This window comes from Gymnodraco acuticeps, unplaced genomic scaffold (assembly GCF_902827175.1).
Source record: "Gymnodraco acuticeps unplaced genomic scaffold, fGymAcu1.1, whole genome shotgun sequence".
Classification (NCBI taxonomy): domain Eukaryota; kingdom Metazoa; phylum Chordata; class Actinopteri; order Perciformes; family Bathydraconidae; genus Gymnodraco; species Gymnodraco acuticeps.
Window position 1 is genome coordinate 819,465 of NW_022991973.1, and position 14,832 is coordinate 834,296.

At 37.9% G+C, this 14,832-nt stretch overlaps 1 protein-coding gene across 1 annotated transcript; it reads left to right on the forward strand.

The window, feature by feature from the left end:
- The first annotated feature begins 2,493 nt into the window (after window positions 1-2,493).
- On the forward strand, window positions 2,494-14,806 carry lix1l (limb and CNS expressed 1 like). The gene is made up of 6 exons (XM_034200928.1): window positions 2,494-3,083; window positions 7,459-7,622; window positions 8,033-8,173; window positions 8,865-8,960; window positions 9,370-9,447; window positions 11,519-14,806. Exons 1-6 carry the CDS (start codon window positions 2,747-2,749, stop codon window positions 11,768-11,770), a joined length of 1,068 nt encoding a protein of 355 aa, XP_034056819.1. The 5' UTR covers window positions 2,494-2,746; the 3' UTR covers window positions 11,771-14,806.
- Window positions 14,807-14,832: the final 26 nt, after the last annotated feature.

Consider the following 14,832-nt stretch of genomic DNA (forward strand, 5'->3'; position numbering starts at 1 on the left):
TCGTATAGTACTAGATTGATAATATGCTACTGCATCTTATCCTGCTTACTTGTTACATGTTAAAATGATCAAAACCCTAAAGATCAACGTAGTAAAGTAAAAAAGCAATACTTTTCTCTAAGATGCAGTGGTGTAGGGTGAAAGTCTAAAGTATGCTTAATAACTAAAGTAAAAGTAAAAATTGTACTGGAATACTTTCACATTCCACCACTCATATCTTATGAGCTAATATAATGTTGTATTATAAAGTACACTATTCAGTACTGATAAGTAACATTATTGTATATATATATGTTTGATCAGATTCTGTGTTCATCCCCTTCATAAATAAAGTAAAGCAGTATTATCAGGGAAATGACCTCAGAGTTACTGTCTCTGTAAGATAGGAATGTGACTGATACAGTATCATATGATTAGATTGTTACCGATGCATCAATGAGTAATCAGGACTTTACTGTTGTAGCTGGTTAAGGTGGAGCGAGTTTAAAGTACTTTATTAGCTGTAGTTCACTGTTTCCCAACGTATAGGGTCAGGGCCTACTTCAATGTGTCACAGGATAAATGTGATGGGTCTAAACATGAGATGATTAATGAAACTGTAGAGAAGACAAAAAACAAAGTTGTGAAAAATACTATTTATAATCATTGTTTGGAAATTGCTATAATCGTTGCTGTTGCTCATCAATCATTGGAGCATTGTACTTCTTATGGTTTTAAACTGTAATGTAACTGAAACAATATGAGAGGTTAAGAGGGGATAATAATATTTCATTATTTAATGTAGTGTATGTAAAGTAGCATAATATACAAAACCTCAAAGTACATTTATTTTCCACCACTGGATTTTTGACATGTAAGCTTACTTCAATAAACACACAATGTTCAGGCCAGTGGTTTGTTATAAGGATAGTGATTCAATCAACAGTCAGAGAAAGAGCTGATCACAAGAAGTGGTCAAAAAAGGTAAATGGCCCAATCAACAGTCAGAGAAAGAGCTGATCACAAGAAGTGGTCAAAAAAGGTAAATGGCCCTGCCGAGCAGCTTTAGAAAAGGACTGCAGAACAACATCAGAGTTGAATTGTCCCTGAGCTGCATAGCTGAGGTTACTGATGTAATGAAATGAGAGCACGCCCTCAAGTGAGCCAAACACTCATTACAGTTGTGATAAAGGATGGTTTGTTTTCCTTTGTGTTGTATGTGCACTTTAAAGTAATCAATACTACCAGGCCACGTCTCAGATGTTAGATTGATCTGAGATACGCAGTCACTCAGTCTACTAGATTTGTTAAAAAATGTGTTTTGCTAAATTCAGATCTGAGAAAATGATATTTTCAAATGCTCCCCATCATCCTCCTCCACACTCCTCTGGCCTGAAACCAGACCACAGAAAGAATGAGAATGTACACAGGCTCCAGAAAAGTCATAAAAAACCTTTAGTAAGCTCTAGAGGAGGACTCATTTCCTCCCCAAGGTCCACTAACTTAAAGTTTAACCCAAGTACTTCAGACTTTCATTGTCTGCTCCAGAGAAGCATCGTTATTGTTTTCAGCCTCTTATCGCGTAAACTGGGTTACTTCACTTTAGGGTTTAATCACATGCTTCAGGCTGCAGAGCCCACACTGTAGTTTTGCTCTGTTCGTCCCAGAGAACAGGGGAGGCTCAGATTTCTTGGCTGGATACCTCTTTGACTTTCCACTGCTGCATTCAGGTGCTTCAGTAAATGTCGTAATTATGAAAACATAATGCACATAACTGAACATTGCATAGAGGAAATTAGGATGTTATTCATGCTCAAGTCACCAAATGTTTCAATTAGATTTATTTTAATTTGAAAGCATTTCCATCTGTTTCCCGTTTGTGCCATTAGACCATCTATAGGGGAACTGGGTTATCTATCCTATTATCAAATCTGTGTTTTAAATCTTGGTGCATAACACATTACAAACACTGTTTAATGTCATTCAATCCAGCAAAACAACACCACTAATTATGGCGTCCACAATTATCATACAGCAGAATAAAAAATGTCTGACCTAAATTGTTTTCTGACAAAGCTCAAAATGTTTAACTTTACAAATTGGATTGTATTGATCCCTGAAGCTGTAACTGATAACATAGGAAATCAGTAGCAATGTCAAAGTTAAGAGAAAGTGTTTCTTTTAGATAACATTAATTTATTTTACATTGACAGAAAGCCTGCATAGAGACACACAATCGCAACATTGGCACTATGGGTTTTACAATACTTTTCAAATGGCAAACTCTATCCTAAAACAGTACATTTGGATTAGAAAAATACACACAAACAAAAAAACTAAAAATATTTTCATACAAACACCAAATATACCTATAACCATACCATATTTAGCAAACACCCAACATCCATTACAAACTGTTAAGTAAGGTGTACATAATGTTAGAGAAATTAAGTGTATTTATCTTAATAATAATTAATGCATTAACACTGTGTACAGTGATGGATTCCCCAGCTCGAGTGTTTAGAGAACGAGTGGTCCTTGAAGGCAGCGGTTGACTGACATCCCCGCAGTCTAATCCACACAGTGAGGATGCACAGCAGTGGTGAAATGTGTCGAATCAACATCGGCTAACTACTTCTCTAGGCTGTGATTGACAAAACCCCGCTAACACTTTGTTCCTCCAGCCTCTACAGACCGTGTTTATTCCTAAAACCGTCGGGTACACATTTAACCCACACCGGGATTTCGCAGACGTTACGTCGGGACAATGGAATCTCACGTCCTCCCGGACAGTATCCGCCCTCAGCGGCTACAGCCAGGCATCGGATTCGGCTCAGGACCGACCGGGACGCTCCGCTCCTCTCTCCGGCCCGGGGTAACGGTCCCCATCGCGCCGCTGCTGCCCTCCCCGGCCTCTCTGTCCGCCTCGTCCGGGCCTCCTCCGCCGCCTCCTCCGCTGCAGCTCCACAGCCTGTACGGCGGGCTGGGAGCGGGGCCGTGGCCGGGGGCAGGGCACTGTAACCCGGGGAACCCGGCGGTGCTGAAGGAGGCGGTGGAGGCTGTGGTCCGGAGCTTCGCTAAACACACTCAGGGCTACGGCAGAGGTAACGGGGATAATGCTCTGTTATTGTGGAGACAAATGGTGTTAACATGTGGCATATAGACAGAGGTGGGAAAAGTAATCAGATCTTGTAGTCTACTTTAGTATAAGTATAACTACCAAAGTGTAGAAATACTCTACTAGTAAAAGTCCTGCATCCTGCACCAACAGTATAGGCTACTCATTATGCACATTGGCCCATTTCAGAACAATACATTGTTATGTTTTAATTATAATTATTGATGCATTAAAGTGTTATCAAAGCTGGTAAAGGTGCAGCTAGTTGTAATTACTTAGTATACTGCAGGATAGCTTGTGGATTACTCAAGGTGTAACTTAAGTATGATTTAAGTGTTGATTATATTTCATATAATTAATATCATCCAAATCTGAATAATAACTAATGGTATTAAATAAATGTATTGGAGTAAAGGTACACTATTTACATCTGTAGTGGGGTAGAAGTACATAGTAGCAAAACATTGAAATAAGTAAAGTACAAGTATCTAAAAATGGTATTTAAGTACAGTACTTGAGTAAATGTACTTAGTTATTTTACACCACTGCTGGCATATAGTTTAGTTTATACTTGGCGAGTTTTGAGGACTAGAAAGCCATTTTGAGCTGCACCATTTGTTTGGATATGGATTAGCAACAGACACAAATTAAGCTACATTCCTTTATTATGTTTGGTTGCACACTGACAACTATACTGACATTATATTGTTTTTACTTTTAGGATTGACAATGTCACCAAAATGTTTTTTTTTTTAATTAAAGTGTTCCTCTAATATTTAGATAGCTATAACATTGGCTTCTATCCCTCCATTAAAGGATTAAGACATAGCTGCAGGGGGTTACATTTACACACAATAAGCTTTAATACCTATACATTAGCCTAATTAAATGTAACTTATTTTTAAATTGGACACGGTACACTACTGTCCTGTAATGTAGACAGTAAAACGTACTAACAACAAAGGAAAGGCAGGGACTTCACTTATTATCAGTATATCTAGTGGGTACATTTCGGTTATTCACATCTTTACTGATCAAAATAGACATCCGTATATTAATGATCAAAAATATGTTTGTGGATTATCCAGACTCTCTCATCGAGCTTTAACAGTGGTATGCAATTTGCACAACTGTTAACTTTAAAAAAAAATCAAAAGACACGAGGTATAGTTTATTTATGCTTGTATCTGTTTATCATAGTTTACCTACCTTTATAACACATGTTATTAATCTCTATTGCATGCTGGAAAGCCCGATGCATAAGACATTACACCAAAAGCTGCTGTCCTGTTGGCGGTGGAGCTTACACAAATGTTCCTCCCCGCTGCTAATAGGATTTATTTCCAAAAGATTGTCCCTCTGTGCTCTTGACTAACAGCCTCTTTCCTCCTCTATCCCATTTAGGCAGCTTAACACCTTCAAATTGGGCAGCACCATAAAGACTACTGTTGGTATTTTTGTCTTAATGTTACTCCAATTTCTGTATTTAACCTTGCGACAAAGGAGTTCTTGTTAAAGAAAATCATTTGTTATATTTTGGCATTTGGAGATAATAATTTCCCCTACATTATACAGTAATTTGGGGTTCCTATATTGTCTTTGTGGCATAGTTATTATTCAGCCATTATCGGAGAATGAAAAGGCCTTTATTTCTCTTAAGAGTATTAAGACAGGGAAAATCATTCTGTCAGTGTGTTTGATATCAGCCAGGGTAAAATACTTGAGGGTCATTCTATCACTTTTTAAGTCTATTTATGTCTATTTTGTCTTTTCCACGTGATATATTTGTCAGTCATGTGCTGATTTAAATCAGGCCACTGCCTCCTAGTTTGTTTGAGTCAGGGCCAGCACCATTGTCACATGCCATCCTCCTCTATCTCTAAATATTTCCTGTCGTTCTATCTTATCACTGCACCAATCCCTGAGAGGCTCAAAAATAACTCGGTCAGGGTCTGAATGATTTGTTTTCTTGAGTCTATTTCTGGTGGACTCAGTAATACATGTATATTCTGGGGGACTCATCATACATCTAGCACTAGCTTAAGTTAACTATTAGACGGATACATATGAGAAATGTCTTTGTTATAAGAGTAATATAACGGAGAGCTACAGTACTTCCTTTGTTTATAATATTGAATTGACTGTTCTCAATAGCAAATTGTTGTTTACATGTTATTACTTTTTATTGGCAACCAGCAAGGGAATTTTTTTTAGAGAGCACAGTATTTGTCCCTTTTCACATAGTAAGAGCCTTTTTTGGATTGCAGTTTAGGGATTTATAAATCAAATGTCAGAATTTCGCTCTAAGTGATCAGTCTCCAGATTTGAGAGCGATTGAAACAGCAAGAGCTCGGAAGCAAAGAGCTCAGAGAAAACCAATGATGTTGGCTGCACTCACATTTCCCTGCAGATCCAAACAGAAGTAATTCAGCCGCAAATCCTTTACTGCTTTTCTTTGTTGTTGTTTTCCTTTTGGAGGGCAGAGATGTAGCTTTGTCACATGAGCACATAAAGTGTAGAGTTGTAGGGAGTGTTTTTCTTTAACCAGCTCCTCTGAGGTGACACAGAGTTTCCTCTCATCAGACACCACCTAAAGATTTCCAGGAAAAACCTCTGGCATCCTTAAGATGACCTCCCCCCCTCCCTTCCCATCTTTGTGTTTAGAGAAGATGTCAAAGTTAGAAAGTGTTGATCTACCACATTGTGACAAGGATTGTTATACTTACTGAAAGTACATTTTAATTATACACAGCTGCACTGTCAGGAAATTAAAATTAATATATATATATTTGAAGTTCAGCAAACAAGCAACAACAGTTTATACATGGCATAATTTACACAACATAGACAGTAACTTACAAAATATAAATCAATAAAAAAACCTGTAAAGAAACAGAAGCTTTTGCGAATTTCACAATGAAATCAGTACAGCACCATATCCAATTGCTAGTCAAAATGTCAAGTTTGTCCGCATGAATCCCTTCTTTGTATAACTTCAATTTTCCCAGAGCCCTAGAGAGATAAGAGTTACGACACTCTTTGATGTCGCCGCCAGCCGGTCACGTGGTTTATGTATGCCGGGATAGTTCAAAACGCACTTCCGTTGCAATGCTTCTCTATGGCAAAAACAGCACAAACATGGTCAAAATAGTCATAGATTAAACCAACGCTGTTATTTTTTAAAGATTGCTTTCATATTTACATGATGTGGTTACACTTTGTATGGATTGGCACTATTTATAAGTTTCGTTATTTAACGATATTTTGAGGGGAAAGTGTGGTAGCACAAGCAGGCTATGTTGCTGTCACTGCCAGGGCAGTCACGTCCGTAGTATAGTTGCTAAAAGGCTCATCCTTCATTCACTGCTGTAGAGTAGCCTATTCAGTAGGCTATAATTTGTTTAAGACTGAATAATACATTTGAAGAACAATCATTAAACTAGTGTGTATATTACAATACAAAGGAATATATCCTAGCATGCCATCAAGCATTAAAAAGTAGCGCTAGGCTAGTTGTACAGTACAGATGAGTTAATACGAAACAGTACCAAAAAAAACAAAGTACAGTCAACATGTCACATAATGAAATGTTAGTATATCCCAAAATTCAATGACATATTAAATGAAATATTTATCACAAACGCCACCTCATTTCTACTGGTGCTAGCAGTTAAGTCATATCATACAGAAAAAGCCGACTAAGGATGGCTGACACGGTCAGGTTCAGCAGATAAAAACCAAAATAACAATAAAAACACATAATCAATCTAAATCCTGCTTGTTAGTTACCCAGCATCATTGATATATAAGCTGCTAGCGATTCATTACTGAAATCTTACCTTCAAAGCTGACGAAGTCGCGCTAGCTAACTAGCAGGCAATGCTAGCTAAATTGGTTGTAACAACCAAGATAAAATATAGATAATTACGCTGTGCATATACAAATGAAGACCAGTATACGCATCATAAAGGGCCTCTGATACAATATAGACAGTTGACAATTCAAAATAGTTCGATATTTCAGCAACTTACCTCTGGAACTAATCGACGCGCCGTAATGTAAGTGAATGAGGTCGAACGCCCAAATGACAATATTTTGAACTATTTCGATGTCCATACCCCGGAAGTAGGCGCCGCCATTTTTTACAACGGAGGTCTATGGGAGTGTCGTAACTCTTATCTCTCTATGGCTCTGAATTTTCCACAATCCCCCCACGTGTGTGTGTGTGTGTGATCTCCATCCTGTTTACAATCCGTCCAGCTCAAATGTGTTTTCCCTCCGTCATATTTTGATACATTGGAACTACTTATTCTCATGTTTCCTGCTTGTGATGAGGTTGCTTTCATCTCTGTGCCCTGCAGTAAACGTGGTGGAAGCTCTGCAAGAGTTCTGGCAGATGAAGCTGACCAGAGGCGCCGACCTGAGAAACGGAGCTCTAGTTGTTTATGAAATGGTCCCATCCAGCAACCCTCCTTATGTCTGCTACGTCAGCCTTCCCGGAGGCAGCTGCTTCGGGAGTTTCCAGGTACCTTGTGTTTCATTTCTTAGCATGCTTGTGAGAACATCATCACATCTTCTTTTGATTTTAAGAAAGTGCTTATTGGTGTTTTACAGTATGATTATATGTAACACAAGTGGTCACTAATGTGCTATGTTAGTTACAAGCTGAAACATTTCCAACATAAACCACTGGAGAGCTCAGTTGGAGCTGGTAGTATTAGGCAATGTCCTCTAAATTAAAAGCACTCTGGCTCAAAACATATCTTTAAAAAAAACCCACATGCTTGCAACCACAGCACACTAAATATGGATGCTCAGGACAGATAAAAAGTGTCTGTTCCACATAAACACTGGCTGGCTTTATGTTTTGGATTGCAAATCTGTAACAGTGATCGTATCTGACCGCTAATGCATGTTTCCTTCCCCGTTTGACAGTTCTGTCCCACCAAAGCCGAGGCACGACGCAGCGCTGCCAAGATCGCCCTGATGAACTCTGTTTTCAATGAACATCCCTCCCGCCGCATCACAGACGATTTCATAGAGAAGAGCGTCAGTGAGGCGCTGGCCTCCTTCAATGTAAGTTATTTATAATAGATTACAGGAAGTCCTGTGCTCAAGTGAAGTCACAGTGTACCTGCACTGTGTTGTGCTGATATGTGAATGAAAGTTGTAGAAAATAAAGATTAAATAATGCATTAGTATTAGTTCATGTGGTACTGTTTTTTACACTCACACTACCTCACTGCATTTACATTTTATTTTAAAACTGACTACTTTGCAGATGTTATGCTTGATTTAGTTTTCTGAGTAGTAGGATAGTCCATTGCAGTGTATTCCAACGTATTCTGTATATTTTATATTGTGTGCTGTATGGATTATCTTTAGATTAATTGTTAATATGTATATGTTACTGTTTATTTTGTATTGATGTGCAATGCCTATTTTACATCCTGCTGTACAAAACAATTTCCCAAATTGGGAACAAAAAGCATATCTTATCTAATTTTGAAAATCTCATGCAGTTAGAAACATGAACATGGCTATTTGTCCACCAATAAATGATGCCTTGAAAAGGAAAACAAGGAATATTACTTTGCCATACATTTTTCAATCTACTTTCTTCAAAGAAAATCCGTTTAAAAACACACTCCTACAAAACATGTTTTGTATGCATACAACACACAGTTAGATGTCATGTCACCATACCTGTTGTTTGAGCCAACACAGCTGGGTGACATTAACTAGTTGTTGTTGTTGTTGTTTACAGGGAAACAGAGAAGAGGCTGACAACCCTAACACAGGAATTGGAGCATTTCGCTTCATGCTCGAGTCCAACAAAGGAAAATCCATGCTGGAGTTTCAGGTGTGGAAAATTCAGGAATGTCGTGTTAAGATGCATTTTCTGCCAGAGAATAGTGTGACGATAGAATTGCAACTAGCAGTGTGAAAGGTTTGAGCCTTGATGCCGTGTTAAGAGTGTTGTATGTGTTAAGCTTTAATGTGCATCTAATATAACAAAGATAGAGACCAGTTAAATGAAGTTTGTTTGCTTCTAGATCTATTGAAAGGATTAAAACACAGCAGTTTGAGCCGATTTGCGACCTCTTTATCTTTTAACACGGAGCTTGTAGCCAGAACATCACCACCCTATGTCTAATTGGTGAAAGGGAAACTGAGGGAAGCATTCTTGTTTTGCAACACCGAGTTGTTACACATTTAGTCTCTTGAGGCGAGTTTCATCCCTGATTCCTGCTGTTTTAAATGTGTTTCAGGAGCTGATGACTGTGTTTCAGCTGCTGCACTGGAATGGGAGTCTGAAAGCCATGAGAGAACGACAGTGTTCCCGACAGGTATCGTCTTTCCTCCCACATGGGTTCAATTATCCAATCGCAGACGTGGTGTTCATCACTTTTAATTTAGTCTTCTAAGCAAACAGCCTCTGTGTCCCATCTTTCCCTCATGGCATAACTGATGCAGAGCATTACACACTTTTGAGAGCAGCGATGAGCTGGAAAATAACATTACTGCAGATAAACAAGCACTATAAATGCTAACAAATGCTGCCAAAAAGATTGAGTTAAAGAAATAATGTCTCCATAAGCTTCTTGGTTTGCAGCTGAATTGTGAAGTATGTTCAAATGATAGATCCAAGAAATTGTCTTTGACTTTCTTGATATCAGGTTTGATATCTCTACTCAGACTGACTCTCTTTTCACCATATACAGTGGGGCAAAAAAGTATTTAGTGAGCCACCAATTGTGCAAGTTCTCCCACTTAAAAAGATGAGAGAGGCCTGTAATTTTCATCCTAGGTACACTTCAACTATGAGAGACAGAATGGGGGGAAATAATCCAGGAAATCACATTGTAGGATTTTTAATGAATTAATTAGTAAATTCCTCGGTAAAATAAGTATTTGGTCACCTACAAACAAACAAGATTTCTGGCTCTCACAGACCTGTAACTTCTTCTTTAAGAGCCTCCTCTGTCCTCCACTTGTTAACTGTATTAATGGCACCTGTTTGAACTCGTTATCAGTATAAAAGACACCTGTCCACAACCTCAAACAGTCACACTCCAAACTCCACTATGGCCAAGACCAAAGAGCTGTCAAAGGACACCAGAAACAAAATTGTAGACCTGCACCAGGCTGGGAAGACTGAATCTGCAATAGGTAAGCAGCTTGGTGTGAAGAAATCAACTGTGGGAGCAATTATTAGAAAATGGAAGACATAGAAGACCACTGATAATCTCCCTCGATCTGGGGCTCCACGCAAGATCTCACCCCGTGGGGTCAAAATGATCACAAGAACGGTGAGCAAAAATCCCAGAACCACACGGGGGACCTAGTCAATGACGTGCAGAGAGCTGGGACCAAAGTAACAAAGGCTACCATCAGTAACACACTACGCCACCAGGGACTCAAATCCTGCAGTGCCAGACGTGTCCCCCTGCTTAAGCCAGTACATGTCCAGCCCCGTCTGAAGTTTGCTAGAGAGCATTTAGATGATCCAGAAGAGGATTGGGAGAATGTCATATGGTCAGATGAAACCAAAATAGAACTTTTTGGTAAAAACTCAACTAGACGTGTTTGGAGGAGAAAGAATGCTGAGTTGCATCCAAAGAACACCATACTGTGAAACATGGGGGTGGAAACATAAAGGAAAAGTTTGACCTCTGTCATTGCCAACAAAGGGTATATAACAAAGTATTGAGATGAACTTTTGTTATTGACCAAATTTAAAAATCAGACAATGTGATTTTCTGGATTTTTTTTTTTTTTCTCATTTTGTCTCTCATAGTTGAGGTGTACCTAGGATGAAAATTACAGGCCTCATCTTTTTAAGTGGGAGAACTTGCACAATTGGTGGCTGACTAAATACATTTTTGCCCCACTGTATAAGCTAACATAAGGCAAGCCAATGTGTACGTTTAAAGACAAGATGCTTAAGAACAAAGACAAAGTGTATATAAAAAAAGACAGATTCAGAGTTCTCAGAAAGCAGCACCAGGCATCATAAGATTAAACCGTTTAATGTTGGTTAAATACAGTGATTTGTTTCATTGAGAGATGTTCGGCCAATAAATTGAGCCATTGTGATGTTTTTATATTATGTCTGTATTTCAAGTTGGGCAATATTGTCTTTTGTGAAAATGTCATGGTTATACTTATTTGTGTACGTGAGGTACAAACTAACTGTGCAGTACATTGCTAGAAAAATAATGCAACTGATAGCAGAAACACAACATTTTAGAATGATTAACAAAGAGTATCAATCGTGTCCGTCTGAATAAGATCATTATCTCCTTATATCATTTGAAATATAACGCTTGCTTTACGCACAGGCAGAGATTTACTGAAGTCTGACCACATTTAACCTTGGAAGTCCACTTAGCTTCCTCTGTCTCATTTTATGTGCAGGAAGTGCTGGCTCACTACTCCAACCGGGCTCTGGATGATGACATGCGCACTCAGATGGCGGCCGACTGGGTGAACCGGGAGCAGAGTGTGGCGAGCACTATCGCGCAGGAGGTGGCGTCGACGGAGCGAGAACTGGAGGACGCGAGGCTGGCGGGAAGAGAACTGCGTTTTTACAAAGAGAAGAAGGACATCCTGATGATCGCTGTGGGCCAACTCAACGCAGCCAACACTGCCACGCTGCCCTCGCACTAAACCTGCCTCCATCGTGGAAAAACATGCCTTCACTCTCCCGGTAACAGTACTGATTACATCATACATGTAAAGGTGCTTCATCTGAAAGGGTTTGTATCTTGTGTTTTGAACACCATGAGGACCAGGTAATCAGGCCTTGATTTACAGTATGCACAACCGTCCATAAAACCAACCCTTGCCGTTATAGCCGTTGCCTCTATGTGCCTAGTGATTACAGGATAACAGTGCTTTAAAAAAGATACCTGTAAACTTGCTGGGCTTTTTCAACTGACTTGGGGTTAACATGTTTTTTATTATTTCATACTTTATTTGAGTCAAAGTAGACGAAACACACCCTGCCTTTCATCACTGAATGTACGGGACGTACGTTTATATACCACCAAACCAAACCTTTTTTTTAAGGTTTGGATCATTCTTAATCTTTTTTATTTCCTTTATTTGGCTATGTTTACTCTGATAGTATTTTGGACACCAGCAAGTGAAGATGAACAAATGTATGGGTCCTTAAATCTAAATGGTAAGTACCCTGTGTACATAAATAATCTAAATATTTTTGTAACACACAAAAACCGCAAGGGGGTAAAAGATTCCAACTAACTATCGGTATCGTCAGATAGAGGCTTTAAAATGAAATATAGGAATCAGCCAGGAGTAAACATTTCCTCGGAAACAAAAATGCTGATATGTTACATCAACAAAAATATGACTTGTTTTACATGTTGCCTTAGTTAAAGTAGTGTTTCTTATTATGCTTAGTCAATGTTCACATTTCTTCAAAATGTCTGCATATGCCAGAAGGCCATCGGGACAACAGTAGGCATAATGATATGTAAATAATTCCACTACAGGAGAGGCTTTATGTTTCCTGCAATATGATGGATACAAAATATGTGCATATTGGTTTCCGCATTGGCAATCGGCCACATGTGGAAACAGAATATGGTTACAGAATATCGGTATATCAAATATCTGCAAATACCATATCGTACATCCCTAAACCCTCCATAATGGTTACAAGAGTGTGTTCTGCCTGTTGTAATGAAAACAAAGTGTATATATGTGGCAATTGAAATGAATTCAAGACAGCATTGAAGCACACTCATATAAGAATTTGTAGGTTCTTTGTTTAAATATCAGCATTTGACTGATTGCTCAGGTTTTTGAAAAAGAAATCAGATAATGAACCGTCACTATGTATTTCTTTTTTATTGGTGGGCTTCTTACTATTTTAGTGTTCATTGTGTGCTTGGTGACTATGACAGTAGCTGAATATATATTTTCAGTGTGCTATCAACTAAGGATCTGCAAAGCAATGCTGTTTAACATTTAGACGACTGAATTGTTATTGTGATGCAGGATGGGTTTGTCATGTGCTTCATTTAGAGAACAGAGTTTAGTAGACTCAAATGTAGGTCATGATCTCATCGAGTCAAAGAACAGTGTTGATTGGAGTCTAAATGTGAATGCCAAGAAAACAAATTGAGGGATATTTTGTGTTTGAACAAGCGGTGTGTTTGTTAGCAGTGCTAGTGTATGTCAATGGGCTAAAAACAGTGTATATGAGTCGCACTTATCAAATGTTTTCATGTTGAAGGACCTAATTTAGTTCATGCTGAATATGTGATATCTTCATATTTCTCCATGTATCTAAAATGTATTGAATACATAATACGGATAAAGTCATGTTGGTGGGTAGCCTTTTAAAGACCCCATGTAATGGAAGTGAGAGTTTAATGGATAATGTGTTGCTCTTGTTGGATGTAGTGTGGGCAGTGAGTTATGCAAGTTAAACAGCAGGAGCGCTCATTCTCATTGCTAAATGCTGGATTATCAACAGCAGAAACTGATTACTCTAAATTTGGGGAGTCTGCAAATAAAAAGCAAAGAAGCAAAGATGGAGTATGATTAAAGCCAGATTTAATTGTATTACTTCACTGCTGCGTCTCTTTTCCCTGAATCATTGTGCCTTTTTTAAATTGGTTACACATGTAAAAAACCTAAATATTTCATTTCCTTTAATGTGGTCTTTAAAGGAGGCTTTACTCTGTTTAAAATGTTTTTGTTATTTCATGTAAAGCTAAATATTACATGCTATATTATTGTTACTTATAGAAGATGTTTGGCATTTTGAGAAATGTGCTTATTCCCTTTCTGAAATAGAGTTACTAATCTCTTATTAGTCCATTTTAAATGTAAGGCTTCAGTTTAGCTTAAAGGCTGATTATCTGAATTGTTACAGTAGAGACGTGAATCTTGCCACCTGAAGATGAATAAGCAAATTTCTCCAAATGTTGAAATATTAAAATGTTACATGACATAAGTTTATGAAGGATTTATTAAATCTTGTTATCTTTGGTATACATTTATAATCATTATATATTGTTTGTTTGGTACTCAGCTTGCAAAATATGTGTGCAGCACAACCAGGAAGATATTTCTGAGTACGTTTTGTCTCTGCAGCAATCTTCAGTCAATACTGAAAAGTCAAAATAGACATTTGAACTGAAACAACGAACACTTAAACCTCACAACTCTGCTGCTCGAACTCTGCAAATCTTACATTTTTCTTTCACTTTGGTTTTCTCCTGCTTCCAGAACTTCATCTGCAGAGATGAACTATTTGAATTATCTTTTTACAGGAATGATGCTCGAGATCTTAAATTGTGTGTTTTTTTTTCTTTTTTTCTTGTTACTTGGATGCTTTTTCTGTGTGTGATTTTTGACTACAAGCCATTCATGTTCGAGCTCTCTTCTTAAAAATGCCTTTTATCTTTCTTTGTGATCATTATCAATGAAGGCTTTTTTAAACAATATATTTTTTTGGTATCCATTTTATAAAAAAACGTGGGCTTTTTATCTTTTATGCATGTTGTGTTGATTAAGTTTGTTTTTAATGTTTCATATTCCATACAGTATTGTTTTATGATAGTGTTTCTGAAGGCTCTTATTGTATGTATTTTCTATGAATATTTTGTATTCCATGTTTATACTTTTATTAGATTTATATAATGTAATAAAATGGCTCATACAAAAGTGTATTAAATGGTCTTGTTACTTGTTTC